This window comes from Protobothrops mucrosquamatus, unplaced genomic scaffold (assembly GCF_001527695.2).
Source record: "Protobothrops mucrosquamatus isolate PMUCROS unplaced genomic scaffold, P.Mucros_1.0 scaffold1236, whole genome shotgun sequence".
In the NCBI taxonomy this organism is placed as follows: domain Eukaryota; kingdom Metazoa; phylum Chordata; class Lepidosauria; order Squamata; family Viperidae; genus Protobothrops; species Protobothrops mucrosquamatus.
The window spans coordinates 79,726-95,263 of NW_015387443.1; the positions used below are offsets into that span (position 1 = coordinate 79,726).

General features: G+C 44.0%; 1 protein-coding gene across 1 annotated transcript in view; it reads left to right on the plus strand.

Moving 5' to 3' along the window:
• Window positions 1-12,562, plus strand: part of LOC107291989 (protein spinster homolog 1-like) — a 14,021-nt gene extending 1,459 nt beyond the window's left edge. The window contains exons 2-12 of the mRNA XM_015821046.1: window positions 2,826-2,891; window positions 3,013-3,149; window positions 3,620-3,771; window positions 3,999-4,065; window positions 4,244-4,386; window positions 8,614-8,772; window positions 8,983-9,172; window positions 9,311-9,376; window positions 9,959-10,057; window positions 10,831-11,002; window positions 12,216-12,562. Coding sequence (XP_015676532.1) covers window positions 2,826-2,891; window positions 3,013-3,149; window positions 3,620-3,771; window positions 3,999-4,065; window positions 4,244-4,386; window positions 8,614-8,772; window positions 8,983-9,172; window positions 9,311-9,376; window positions 9,959-10,057; window positions 10,831-11,002; window positions 12,216-12,310 — 1,346 coding nt within the window. The 3' untranslated portion in view covers window positions 12,311-12,562. The remainder of the gene's footprint in view (window positions 1-2,825; window positions 2,892-3,012; window positions 3,150-3,619; window positions 3,772-3,998; window positions 4,066-4,243; window positions 4,387-8,613; window positions 8,773-8,982; window positions 9,173-9,310; window positions 9,377-9,958; window positions 10,058-10,830; window positions 11,003-12,215) is intronic.
• Window positions 12,563-15,538: the final 2,976 nt, after the last annotated feature.

Here is a 15,538-nt window from a genome sequence, read left to right on the forward strand (position 1 = left end):
GGTTTGCAAAAAAGAAACTCATCTTTAAAGTCGCCATCATTAATATACCTCACGTAAACCAGTAACTGTGAACAGTTTGCAACGTCTGTAGATTCATCAAGCTGGATACTAAATATTGGAAGTGGAGCAGATTTAATTTCTTGGATTACCTGATCAAGAATATCAGCAGACATGTCATCTATTCTTCTGCGGACAGTGTTGTTAGATAAGGAAATTGCACTCAATTTCATCACAAATTCGTCTCCGATCATAACTCGAACAATGTCTTTGGCCGCTGGCAACAGTAACTCCTCAGCAATGGTGTGAGGTTTCATAGCTCTGGCGATTTTGAGTGCCACCAAATATGAAGCTTCAACGGCTGCTACATTTTGTTTGTGGTACTTGCCACCAGTGTCAAGTCTGGCTTTCTTGAGTCCATCAGCTTTGCATCTAAAATAGTTGGTATCCTTGCCAGCAAAGCTCGGATGCTTGCTCTCAAAATGGCGTTTTAGTTTGTTCAGCTTCATAGATTCGGCTGATAGAACTTCACAACAAATGACACATTGCGGTTTCTCAATTCCTGCTGTAATTATTGAGGTAAAACCATACTGTAAAAAATCCTCACTATATTTTCTTTTCTTAATGTTCTTCTCTACACGATCCATTGTCGTGGGATGGTTTGCTAATGAAAATAATATATAACAATAGCTTTAATAATACAAAAGATGATACATGGCATAGTTCAGTCAATACAGTTCATTAAAGTTTCCTATGATTTACCATTCTCTGTGTTGTTTTTTTTACATACCTGTTACTATAACCCAGTGTTTCTCAACCTTGACAATTTTAAGGCATGTGGACTTCAACTCCCAGAATTCCACAGCCAGCAATGTATAACCCAAAATGCATGCTTAAAGTGATGTTTGAATCCAGCCATTGCAAAGCAACATTTATGACACAGTGTATGTCTTAAATAAGTCAGTTTGGGGCATACTCAGGAAACTATGGCCTAATAATATGATGTGTGAACTTATATAGAATATCCTCCCCTTCTGCTTGCAAGGAAACTTGATCTTAACTTGTACTGAGGAAAGCCCAAGTCGCCAATCCATTCAGCCACCTCCTTGAGGGTACAGGATAAATACAAGGGACCAACCTGACGAAGACCTTTCTCATTTGCAGCCGGAGTTAGGCGGGAACTCCGTACTGGGGGAGGCCTGAGAAGCGGCCGCTCTCAGAGAAAGCAGTGTGTTCGGCTTTTCCAGGCTGCTTCCCAATCGTTTCGCCTCTCACCGGTCGACTTTGGGAGCTTTTTTGTCTGCTGCGGTCAGAGGCATGGGGGGGCATCAGTGGCGGGCTGCCCCCCCAGAGCCTGAGCAGCTAGTGCAGCCGCCCCCGCCCCCATACCCCCGCCTGCAGCCGCCCCGCCGCCCACCCCGCCCAGCCCCGCCGTGTAGAGCGGGCCCTGCGGCTCCCACAGCGCCACCCACACACCACACCAATGACGCAGCACTCGCAGTCGCCAAGCCAGACGCCAGTGGGGGGGTGGCGGGAGGGTGCGGACGGCAGGCAGGTCCAGGCAGCAGGCGTTGCGGGCCAGGTGCTCCAGGGCGGCCATGTAGGCACAGGATGAGGCAGCGGCGGCGCAGGTCCAACACCGGCTAGGCCACCAGCTGGCCCGGCTCAAGGAAGTTCAGCCATCTGCCACGCCCCACGCGCGCCACCTTCACACCCAGCGCCCGCCGCTGGCCCGCCAGCACCACCTCCGCCACCGCCTGTCCCGCGCAGCCCCGTGGCTCCCACAGCAGCAGCCGCAATGCACACCGATGGCGCAGAGCTTGCAGTCGCCAAGCAAGACGCTAGTGTGGGGCGGCGGGAGGGTGCGGACAGCAGGCAGGCCCAGGCGGCAGCAGGCGTTGCGGGCCAGGCGCTCCAGGGTGGCCATGTAGGCACAGGATGAGGCAGCGGCGGCGCAGGTCCAGCACCGGCTAGGCCACCAGCTGACCCGGCCCAAGGAAGGTCAGCCATCCGCCGCGCGCCACCTTCGCACCCAGCGCCCGCCGCTGCCCCGCCAGCACCACCTCCGCTGCCGGCTGTCCCGCGCAGCCCCGCTGTGTCAAGCGGGCCCCGCAGCTCCACCCGCACACCACACCGATGGCGCACGAGGTGAGCACGAGGCAGGAGTGCACATGGACTCCGCTTTTTCGGCAGGGCAGAGTTAAGTGCTGCTCCCCACCTCCCACCCCTGGTCCTCTTTTACTTACAAGTAGTAGAAGATGGCGTACCATAGTTGCTCAGCAGGGAGGGGTGGAAAGTTCCTGCAAACTCGCCTTTGCTGCAGACAACTTGCAGCAACGTTTGCCGGCTGGGACTTTTGGCGGGCTCAGCAGTGCAGAGACAGCCGTTAACGGCCAGGTGTGGACAATTCCTATTGGCTTTCGAAAGTCAATAGAATAGAGTCTATTCTATTGGCGTTCGAAAGCCAATAGATTAAGAGTCTATTCAAATAGAGTCTATTCTATTGGCGTTCGAAAGCCAATAGATTAAGAGTCTATTCAAATAGAGTCTATTCTATTGGCTTTCGAAAGCCAATAGAATAGAGGGAGTAGCACAGCTCATGGAAAAGTTGAAAAAATCCATCAAAAAAAGATGCCGGAACGCCGTTCTGAGCGTTCTATGAGAAAAAAAGCCCTGGTCTTTGGCGACCCCTGTGAAACAGTCATTCGACCCCCAAAGGGGTCGCGACCCACAGGTTGAGAACCGCTGGGTTAGGTGATGGATGAAATGGATGAAAATACTATGTTTATCTCCTCATCTGAAGCTCTGCTTCTTTTTCCTTGTTTCAGGTGTTCTTCCTGACATTGAGAGGTTTTTTGATATTGATGATAGCAAATCAGGACTGCTACAGACAGGTGAGGACTGGCACAATAGGCCTTGGTTGTCTTTTCTGTCCCCTCTGTAACCATTTACTGTACACAGTTAGTGCATATGGAACAGAGGTGAAACAAAAAACTATTTTTTCTTTCCTAACAGTTTTTATTAGCAGCTACATGGTACTGGCGCCTATTTTTGGTTACCTGGGTGATCGTTACAATCGCAAATACCTGATGTGTATAGGAATCGTCTTCTGGTCTATTGTGACTCTAGGGAGCAGCTTCACCCCCAAGCAGGTATTTATCTGGTATGGAAAAGGGGACGCCTGGTAAATTAAAATTACAGGGATGGAGAAATTGAATATATATATTGCATTCTCCAGAAATTCTGCATTTTCAAGCGATGCAACCTTTCTAATAGGCTTAGTGGTGAGGAATTCCATGCAGTCAAATACATGAAATGTCATAGCAGATGATAAAAGGAGTATTAACCCTCTGGCTGTTGCTGTTTTCATGTAGTTGTATTTCTTGCTCTCTTTTAATCAAACCTCAATTTCCCCAAAGTTAGCAAGAAATCTTTCTAAGTTTTCCTATTTTATTGCTGAAGGAATTTTTGTTTTAAATAAGCAATAAGCAACTAAATGAAATCTGAACAGAGTAACTCATAGCTCACAACCAAAAGTTTCAAGGTTCCTATTGAGGGTGTTCTAGACTTGAGGGTGTCTGCTTCTCTATTGTTCATATACTTTTTTTTATCTCCTCTTCAGTACTTCTGGATGTTGCTACTTACACGAGGCCTAGTGGGTGTGGGAGAGGCTAGCTATTCAACTATTGCCCCCACCATTATTGCTGACCTGTACTTGGGTGACCAGAGATCCCGCATGCTTAGCATCTTCTACTTTGCTATACCTGTAGGCAGGTGGGAACATCCTGTGCTCTGTATTTGGAGGGAGGGTGAAAAGATGGGTTTTTTAACCAGAGATCTTTGTTGAAAATGAAAAACCAACATTACATTATACAGCTTGCATATCCATATCTTGAAAGATTAATTGTGACTTCAGCTGATAAGGTGTTAACTAGCTTTGGTGGAAGTTGGAAAACCTGCCAGAGTATAGATTTGAATGCTCTCCTGATTTTCTTCTACAGTGGACTGGGCTATATTGTAGGATCAAAAGTGAAAGATGTGGCTGATGACTGGCACTGGGCCTTGCGGGTAAGTAGAATTTATAGCTACCTTAGTCAATATTTGTTGCTGTACATCTATGTTAAAGCTCTTTTTAAATCTAATTCTGAAACTTCTTTTTACCCAAAGTTAGATAGCAGTCTTTCACATATATTTTTCTCTTTTTAGAATGCTTCAAACTGGATTTTTAAAATTATGTTCCCCACAGGTGACCCCAGGTTTGGGAGCATTAGCTTTGATATTATTGATAACTGTGGTGCGTGAACCACCTCGAGGAGCTGTGGAGACCCACACTGATGCCCCTCTTCATTACACTTCATGGACAGCTGATTTGAGAGCCCTGAGCCACAAGTGAGTCATGTGACAGAAAGAGATCTTGCTTCTCTATTTTTTCCTGAATTATCTTCTAGCCCTCATTTTAATAGTTCCAGTTCAGTTCAAATACTCATAGTAAACGACAGTAAGAAACAAGCTTTTATTTCGTAACCTGCAGGATAGCCAGAAGTGACATGAAATTTTGTCCCTCCAAGTGAAAGGGCTAGTGGAGAGGACTGGATCACCGACATTCCTCTGGGAAACCACTTGGTTTGTATGCTTTTGAAGAAAAGGAGCTCACTACTCAGTATGAAATTCATAGGGCTGACAGAAAACAGCAGATTGCTATGCTGCACTGGTAGTCTTGGTAGGAGACTTCTACAAAAAGTCTGGCCAAGGAATAGGCATCTGTGTGTAGGTATAGAGAACTGGACTTCTTCTTTTTGTAGCTACCAGGGAAATGCTGACTACTTCATTGTAGTGGTAAAGGTGCTGGCCTAGAAACCAGGCGACTGTTAGTTTAAGGCCTCCCTTAGCCATGAGAGCCTGCTAGGTGATTTCAGGCCAATCACTCAGATCAGCTCCTCTCACAGGGTTGTTTTGGAGTAAATAGGCAGGAGTAAAAGATATGTTCACTACCTTGAGTTATACATAAAAATACGTATATGAAATAGAATAATATCAGGGAAGTGCTGACTGCTGTAGGAGGCTAGTTATTTGTGTGGTTACTTTTGCAGGATAGTATTTTTGATGTTTTATTTATCAGCATGAAGGTAAAGAGATTGTTAGCAGATTTGTGATTTTGTTCAAGCCAATCTTGACAGACACAATTGCCAAAGAAGTTGTAAGAGATGTTGGGTGTGACGTAGAGTATCGTCTGAGTTCTAACAGACCTGGTCAGTTCTCTCTGTAAGCCATGAAATGTACCCCTAAATCCTCTGCAATGAAACTAGGAGACCAAGTCAAAATGGAAATTGTTCTTTCAAGAAAAGACTCTTCAAAATGTTCTTGCCTTAGTCCTTGGTTTATAGTTTAAAACCTTGGGTTAAATGTCCCCAGCCGGATAGTTTTCTAAGAAATGAGCTATGTTAATATGTCTGCTAAACTATTTTTTGTTTAACCATGATATGTAAATAAAGCACAATTGACTGGGTCCCTAAAACAAGCCATATTTTGGCTTAGCAGTTTGAGATTTATTCAATAACTGACTAAACTTAATAAACTGACTAAAAAGCCCTGGTATAGCAGGAAGCATCTGGGTTCATAGCATTCTTTTAAATAGCCTAATGTAGCACTTTGATGGAGGTGGGGGTTTGTTTGTCTCTGATCTAATGAATTTGTATAGGTAGCATTGCAGGAGAGAGAGAGACAGGGATGCCAGTGTCAGAAATGTTCGCTTATAAGTCCTTTGCAGTTAGATACTGCTTCTCAGCCTTGTGCTACTCACATAGCCAGTTGATTACTCATGGCCTAAGATAGTGCTTTCCAAACCTGGGTAAATTACCCAAAATTGGGTAAAATTGATTTCTATTTAGGTAAGGACAAATGAATCAATTACCCATCACAACAGGGACATTTAAATTGACTTAAAATTGCCATGTTTTTTTTTAATAAAATTTTTATTAATTTTTGTAGTTGAACAACGAATACCAATATGATGCATTTACATACACAAGCAAAAAAGATAATCCTAGTCAATACATTTTCGGAAACGCTCGGCAGTCCCCGCCTTGCCTCCACCCTCATTCACTTTCCTCTCCTTCCTCCCCCTAGACCCACAACCTCTCCTCCTTCCTCCTTTCCACCTACCTACCTCCCATCTCCCTTCTTAACCACCTCATCGAGTGCAGTNCCATTCATAATATAAACAAGTATAAACTTACTGTAACTCTAATATACAATCAACTTAACTATAAACTATATATATAAATTATATATAAAAATATTTATAAGTAACAATAATTAATCAAAAGCTATATGATAATTGTTCATTTCATATTTTCTCTGAATATAATCTATCCATCTTCTCCATACCAAAATAAATTTCTCCTAATACTGATCCTTCAGGTATGCGGATATTTTTGCCATTTCTGCAAAATATGAAACTTTCTGTCTCCAATCATCCATAGTTGGTAATATCTCCTTTTTCCAATTTTGAGCAATCAGTGTCCTTGCTGCTGTTATACAGTACAACATCAAATTCATTTAACATCTTGAGCAGCAATCTGGAATCTCTGCTGATAAAAAGCTTGTATAATATCATTTCGACGTGTTTTTCTGGAGAAATAAACAACAACATCTCTAGGCAAATTTCTCTGACGTGCCACCCATGAATTTACTCTATATGCTTTTTCGATTTCTCCATATATAATTTCAGGATCGGAGTCAAAAACCAGGGCTAGGGCAGCTGCTACCTCCTCCCTCAGTTTCTCTTGTAAATTCTCCTTAAGGCCTCTAATCCTTATGGCATGCTCCATTTCTCTATATTGTGACATTACAATATCATTTTGAACAATCTCCACACCTTCTATTTTCTCTAATCTCTCCTCCATACCCTCCATTTTCTCCACCACTTCATCCACATGTCCCTCTATACGATCCACATGAAACGCAAAACCTTGGAAAATTTGGGACATGTTTTCACACAATTCATCATTTTTCTTGCCAAGAAGTTCTTCTGTTTCAACTCTCATCTGTTGATACTATTTGTTTAGATATTTGTACCAGAGAGTCCTGTAAATCTTTAAGAGTAATGTAAGGAGGAGGGGAGGGTGGGAGAGTTTTAGCTTTCTGCTGTGTAGATTGTTCAGCTGGAGAAGGAGTAGCTGCTTTAGGTACAGCAGAAGTTCCAGTACGTTTAGAAGCCATTCTTAATTTTAAAAGAGTCTTAATAGTCAATCCAGAACAATAAGTATTTAAACAAATTTTTCTTGAATTTTTTCTTTTTTTTTTCCAAAGTCTTTACAGTCTTTACAATGTAGCAATCCACAACCGGAAGAGAAGTGAAAGTTTCCCTTTGAAACAAAGAAGCGGCTTGCCCGCAGCCATTTTCTTTTTTTTCCCCAAAGTTAACTTTCAATTGTAACACTTGAGAAGAAACCTTATTCTTTCTGAGTTAAAGTTATATTTTTTCCCAAACAAGTCCAAATTCCTGGTCAGCTCTGTCTGTTGATTTACTCACAGTAAAAAATTTTTCAAAGTTTCAGAGGTGGAGACGACGTCTGGCTTCGCTGCAAAGACGAAGACATCCCGGTCTGCGGAGGAAGCTCTGAGCTCCGGAGGAGTTCTCACCTACGTCTCCCTGGAAGCTCCTAGGGAGACTAGGGAACTCTACTCCTACTCAGAGTAAAGCTCACCTTCTCCCGGAGAGAAAGCTCAAGCCGCCAAACAGCTGATAGATGCTGTTTCGGCAGCTTTAACGCAGCCCCGGACGGGAGGCTGTCAAAAAGCCTCCATCGGCCGTCACCAAGCCACCGGAAGTCCCATGTTTATTAAACTATATTTGGAAAATCTCCCAAAGTATTCCTATTGAGATGAAAATTGATTAAATTACCAGTGATACTTTGTTGAAATAACATAAAGATCATTCAGTGATACTGTTTTTCTGGAGTCCTGCTGCACTGATGTTACCTACTTGGGTAATGAAATGTCTGCAAGGGAACAACCAAGCTCAAAGAACACCAGGCACTCCACAATCCAACCCTGAGCTACATATGTTGTCTTCTATTGATAAAGATTTTACATTACAGATAGTCCTCCACTATTCATTCAGCAACCATTTCAAATTACAGTGGTGCTGAAGGGACTTAAAACTGGTCCTTGAATTTCAATAAGACTTTCTAAGTCAGGGGTCTTCAAACTTGGCCCTTTTATGACTTGTGGACTTCAACTCCCAGAATTCCTCAGCCAGCATGCCTGGCTGAGGAATTCTGGGAATTGAAGTCCACAAGTCATAAAAGGACCCCCGTTCTAAGTGGTATTGGGTAATGAAGGAAAAAGTTTGGGAAACACTGGTCTAAGACATATACCATCAGAAAAGTACCATAGATGACCTCTAATATGTATACAGATTATGTCTATAGTCATTTTTTGGACAACTTTTGACTCAGTTGTAAATCATTACTTAGGAACACATGGAGGTATTCTGTTTTGATGACAGATCTCTGATGGCTCAGATCTGTTATCGCTGGCTTCTGGCAATCTAGAAAGCTATAATACATGCTGACATTACTACTTTGTTTCTTTCTGTCCCCTGACTGGCAGCCGTAGCTTTGTGTTGTCATCACTAGGATTCACAGCTGTGGCATTTGTAACAGGCTCTCTAGCATTGTGGGCACCTGCATTCCTGTACCGCTCACGGTTGGCCGCCGGAAATCTCCCACCTTGCCCTAGTGGTAAGGTTTGTCATGGAAACTCTGACAGGTGAGTTAACACTGGGAACTGTCTTGTGTCTTGATTTCTGGTTTATTTTATTTTCTTGGTCTCTTTTTTGAGGAACATTATGACAACTCATTTCTGAGCTCTTCTAAATACTTTGTATGGCTCTTGAAAAGATTCCAACACGCTGATTGTTTACTCGTTTTGGACCATTTCTGAAGAGCCTCACCAGGCCGTATGTAATTATCTCTGCAGCCTCATCTTTGGTATTATCACTTGTGTGACTGGTGTCCTGGGTGTTACTGCTGGAGTGGAGATTTCAAGACGCTGGCAGCGCACCAATCCCCGTGCTGATCCCCTGGTGTGTGCCATTGGACTGCTTGGCTCTGCCCCCTTTCTGTTTCTGGCTGTCGTCTTTGCTCAGCAGAGCATTGTTGCCACTTATGTGAGTTTCTCAAGTTTCTCCTTGATTTTAGTATATTTATTGGCATGGGAAAGGGTATTTCTATGTATGGCACTACATGAAAAATAGTATAGCTTTTTAAGATATAATGAAATGATTTTTCTTCATTCTTCCTTGTAGGTATTTATTTTTAATGGTGAAACCCTCCTTTCCCTCAACTGGGCCATAGTGGCAGACATCCTTCTGGTGAGATCTGGGAAGGGAAAACATGAACATTGGCTCAACAAATAGGGTCTGAGACTTGGAAATTAATAGCAGGAATGCAGGCCTTTTAAGTAGAAATAGAGAAACAATTAGCAGGAGAATTATATCACTAGGGTAGTAACTGTTTTACCCTACACGACCTTTGTTAGCTCATGTGATCAATGTCTGATATTTTTCCCTTTTCCCTAGATAATGTTGCAGATAGGTTCCTCACTGTATCTGTGTTTGTTTAATTGCCTCATACCTTCAGAGCAGCAGCGCCAATCCCATCTAGCCACCTTTCCTGGCTTTTCCCCTTTCTGACAAGAAGTAGCGGGGCTTTGTGGCTCCAAGCCTGTAGAATCGAACTCCCTGCTCCTCATTTATTTGTTTGTTTGTTTGTTTATTTATTTATCTATTTATTTATTAAATGTATTTGCTGCCCATCTCACCATGGAGCTACTTTGGGTAGCTTAGAACAATAAAATGGAAAAAAAGATATAAAGAATTGTAGCCTTATCCTGCAGTCACTTGATATTTCTTGACAAAGGGTATCAAATGAAAGATCCCCTTTTCTCTTTGCAGTATGTTGTCATCCCTACTCGCCGTTCCACAGCTGAAGCTTTTCAGATTCTGTTGTCCCATCTTCTGGGTGATGCAGGGAGCCCTTATCTTATTGGTTTGGTAAGCATTTGGAATATAAGGCTTAGGCTGTCATATTCTGGAGTTGTAGAGCTGATGTTCCTGCCATCTGTTCCACCTCCTAAGCAACTTCTCTTTTTTTTCTGTTCTTCCACCCAATTAGAACCAGATCAAAGCAGTTCACAAAACCTCTTGGAGCTGCCTGGATTCCAGGTTCTCCTTGTAATTCTTTTTTCAAACTAAAATGTTCCAGCACAGCCTTTTGCATTGTAATTTCCCTAAGACTGTAAGATCTCTGCAGATGCTGAGCTTTGGAACAGGAATTAATAGATATGATTAAAGCACGGCACTGCTTTAAAACTATGGTTTTGTTCAGGGCTTTTTTTGTCATAGAATGCCCAGAACGGATTTCCGGCACCTTTTTTTTTTTTTTCTTCAAAAAGAGCATTGGTTTTGTTCTTGAGACAGTGTAGATTCCATACTCATTTTTGTTTAGAGATATCTAACAATGTTTCTTTTCCTCAACATGTGAGAGTTAATTGAAAGCTTGTGGGGAACTACTGTTCCAAATTCATGTTAACTTCTGTTCTGCATGCAATGGGCTGCTATTGTTCAGATTCAGTAGCTGAATTTCATGAAAAACCAATGTCACATTTTCTGTTGCAAAAGAAAAATAAACCATGGTGTGTGCCTGTTTTGCTATTTATTTCAGGTGGGATGAAATAGCAAGAAAGCAATAAATAACAGTATCCAGTTCTGAAGGCTTTCCTTTTTACCTAGTAGATTGCATGATTATTGTTTATTTTTTTTCATAGATTAGTGACCGAATCCAGAGCGATCGCCCCGTTTCATTGCTGTCACAGTTCCGAAGCCTGGAATATGCACTTATGGTCTGCAGCTTTGTGGGCGTTATCGGTGGAGGTTTCTTCCTAGCTACAGCTTGTTTCATTCAGGCAGATCGTAAACGGACAGAGCTGTATGCACAAGGTAAAACTTTTTTTCCTCTGCCAGCTCCACAGAGTTGGAATTAATGCCTCAAGAAGTCACAATGTGTCTGAATTCAGAGCTGTGTTACAAAAAAAACACATGCTGCTAGCAGAACAGAGGTGTACACCCTTTGGCTTTATTGTCTTCTACTACACATAAAGGAGGCAGTGCTAGAAGTGCAAAAATGAATCATCTATCCTGAAATGTTGAGTGAGAACATTTTTAATGTGGGTTCCTCAGGAGATAGTCACTGGCATTGAACTGTTACTGGAAGCATTCTTGACCTCAGATGTTTCCCGGATGCTCCTAAACCAAGTTTTCCTCAAAATCTTTAAAGCACTGAATCACACGAATAAGTTCTTTCTCTTTTTCAGCACTGACTTGAAGCTTACTTCCCTATTTTATACTTTGTCCTTTTTCGTCCCTTTTCCCCCCTTCTTTCTCTTTTTTGTTTCTTTCCTTTTTTTCTTTAAAATATTGAAAGAAAGAAGGGAGAAGATAATTCGCCTCAATTGCTTCTACTTGCAACCATTGAAGCAGTAGTCCCAGAGCAAGAGTAATGCCAGCGTACTCAGAATTGCTGTACAGATAGTTCTTGACTTATGACCAGAATTGGGACTAGAATTTTCTTTGCTAAGCAAGGTGGTTAAGTGAATCATATTCAATTTTACCACAATTTTTTCTTGTGGTTAAGTGAATCATTTCAGTTGTTAATTGAATCATAGGGTCATTAAGCAAATCTGGCTTCCCCATTGACTTTGTTTGTCAGAAGCGGGATGGGAAGGTCACAAATAGTGATCACATGACCCTTGGGACCCTTATTTATTTTATTTAGTGTATGGCACCCTGGGACCTTCCAACTGTTGTAAATGCCAAGTGCCTGAATTTTGATCATGTGATGATGCTGAGGACCAGTGTGAGATCCTCAGCATCATCCTTGTAAGTGTGAGGACCAGTCATAAGTCTCTTTTTTTAGTGCCTTTGTAAGGTTTGAACAGTTGACTGAATGGTTATAAGTCGAGGACTACCTGTATATGCCAACATGTAATTGTGAAGGAAATAAGGGAAGTACAACTAAGACACTATCACTAAGAAAACAGCACTGAAAATTAGGAAAGAGAGCTCAGACATACTCTTTTCAAAATCTTGTCCTCTTTGGACAAGGCCAGCCCCTTTGAAGGCAGACCTTAACGTGCTTCTTTCCTCACTGCAGGTCAGCTGCAAGAGTCTTTGGAAGGGGAGGACCGCATTGTTGTTCCTCAGCATGGGCGATTAACAAAAGTTCCTGTCTCCAGTGTCCTTATCTGAAGTCTCATCTTCATCCTGCTTCAGTTTTGGAAACTTGAACAGATTTGTATTTGGTAGTTGAGTAGACAGAGACAGAGAGACTCTCTTAAAGGCACCAAGGCAGGATTATGGACAACAGGAAATGAAATCACATTTTTTTGCTGTGTACATAGGACTTTTTTTATAAATCACAAACACTATTCACATTTCTCAGATGAATGAGGATGAAATGGCAAAAACTCATCTCCTACTTCCTTTTACTTGGATGGTTTTATTTTTATTACATTTTTTTCCTGCATTGTGAAATTCAAAGCAACCTGTAAAGGGTATACAAAGAAATGGCTGAAAAGATCAGTCTTCAACAGCCTTGGGTTTTAAGAAAAACGGAATCTTCCAGCCCACATCTGTGTTTTCATACAAAGGCTTTTATTTGTAGTCTCGCTGCCTTCATATATTTTTGCAGAATGTCTGGATGGTACCTCCATTTTTACAGTCCTCTGAAATATCCTGATAGGAGCTGACCATCTAGATGCCCCTTGCTTTTTTTTTCCCAGGAGAAAACCAGTATTCATGACAAGGTCAGTGTTAGGAGGGACCCTTAAAAAAGACGTGTCAGTTATACTTGACTTGAGGAGCTAAAAAGGTTTGCATCTCTATTAAGAAGTCATTGTCAACTTCTGAAGTATGAAAACTTGCATGAAAAAGCGTTGCATAAATGGTTGTAGCATCAGATTCCGATTTAATATTTTTGTTCCTAACATTGTTGCTGTTGAACATTGGCATGAAGATGGGCAAGGTTTGGATGATTGATACCTTGTTTTGTACAACCAAGTGTTGTTTACTGCCATGATCCATGGAGGAACTACCTGTGATGACTAGCTTCAGCTCCCTTTCCTATTTTTCAATGCTTACTGTTGTATGTTACTCGCGGTTCTACTGTCATCTGGCTTCTGCTCCTGGCATTAAATGGAGCATTCTCCAGCATGTAAGAATGGAGAATCCACGAATGGGTTAAGTGTGTCCTCCAGCCCTAATTAGACCAAATCAGTCAAGTTGCCACGCCCCCGCTGGGCTGGGTCCTGCCCCAGTTTCGATTTGGTCTCAGCCCAGACGGACGTGCAACTTGGCTCCCAGATCAAAACTTTTGAAGGCAGGTTGTACACACTTTTACTCCTTTTGTGGATTCTTCCATTCCCCAGCCATCTGGTCAGCGCTGGGATCAGCGCTGCTCCAGATCGGCTAATACGATCCCAAAATAGCAGGCTGCGAAAGTTCTGAGCTATTTCAGCAGTCCCAGCTCAGCTGATTGTCGCGGCTGCCGTTTTGAGCGCTGCGCAGCGATCGGCTTTGTCCCAATTCGGCCGTTTCTCTCTGACCGGGAGGTGAAGGAGGCTTCCCCTTGTGAGATTGCCAGCCCTTGTTCCCAGGATTGATCTGTGGCCGCCACGGCCACCATTTTGGAGCACCACGTGGCCAACGGATGCATCAGGGGCCTTAGAAGCATCCGCAGTTGCAATCTTTTTTCCCTTGCGATCTCTACCGGAGGCCTCAGGAAGAGCGGATAGCCTCTTCTCAAGCCTCATTGCGAGGAACTCCCTTTAGACACAGTCCATGTGCCTTGGTCGTTGAGATATCTTTTCAAAGCAGCCGCCATTTTAGACTGTGTCATAGCTAGCCAGGACTCCGGACGGAATACCAGGCCAGATAATCCCTTTCCATTTCTCCAAGCAAGAGTAAGGACACTGCTTGCCACATTCTGCGCATATTTAGGCAGGGCCTCGAATCCATTAGAATTACCAAACATATTACCTTCTCAATCGATACTTATTGCTCATTGGGCCTCTCCTAATATAGCCTGTTTGCCACAGTCTGCATCTAGTGGAACGGCTGATACTGTTGGAGGCACGTAGGATCCCGTCACTAAAAGAACTTAGCCTTGACTATAGCCCCTCACCGCTCTGGTCATCGCTATTAGTGACGCGTGACATCTGTCACTAGGTGTGACACTCGTCGCTAAGTGTGACATCCGTCGCTAAGTGTGACTCCGAGCTTGCCGGTGGGCCTGGACTTCACAGATCCACGTGTAGGCCAGTCCCACCACAGTGTGCCGTAGCCGCATCTCTTGCAGACCGGGACGCTTTAGCATCCTGCTGAAAACTCCCGAATTATTATGGCGGATAACACTGAGCCACAGGCTTCCACCTCTGGTGGACACACAAAGCGTAAGTCATCCAATCGGACAGCAGCTGCAAAAATAAAGGCCAAAACCAAGGCCAGTCTAGACAAGAGAGCCTCCAAGGCGGCCGAAAAGCAGGCTGGCCGTAGACATCGTGCCTTGGAGAGGCAATTTTCACGAGCTCAAAAATTGGCGGCAGCGGAGATGGTCAGCTCACCCCCGCCCTCCCTTGCACCGACATTGGATGGCTTACACATCGTGTCCTCCGTTCCTACATGGTCTCCAGAACGGAATGCTGCCCAGGGTTCCTCACGTACTTTTGATCAGGACCACCTTTTCCTCTTCCAAGAGGACACGGGATCTCGTCAACCCAATCTGGCTCCAGAGGCCACCTTTGAGCCGCCCGCTGCGCTGCTCGGGCCTCCAGAGATGCCGTCCCTAATGGGCCAACTACAGGCCCCGACGGCGACGTTTACACCCACTGCAGCGGGGCTCCGGCCAGTAGAGCAACCATCCTTTACTGACCAACTACAGGCCATGATTTCCCAGGCGGTCGCACAAGCAATGGTGTCCACAGCGCGTCCACAGGCATCCCAAGCTCCATTGGCCTCCCTGACATCTCCGGATCTCTCACGATCCGGCGATCGTCATTACTCACACTCGCGCTCGCCCCCACGCTCAAGTGGGAGCGAGATCTCTGATTACGCGGAGTATGGACACGCGGAAGGTCAGTGGTCGGACGATGAGGACACTTCCTCCGAGATTCCTCCCCTTATAGGTTTGTTCAATCCTATGTTCTTCCCATCTCTCCTCAAGGCCTGCGCAACCGGTAAGATCGGACCGGAGCAGCCCCTGGCTCCTGAGCAGGTGTCTACCCAGGACACCAGCCCGCTGTTTTCCGAGCCGGTCGTCAAGCACCAACAGATCCCTTGTCCCCCGATGTTCTTGAAATCTGTACAGGGACAATGGGGATCGCCAGGCACCCTTCTCCACCCTCAGCGGGATCGACCGTGAACTGATAGATACGGTATCGACCCTGAATGAGGTGCTGGACGTGCCTGGAGTGGATGAAT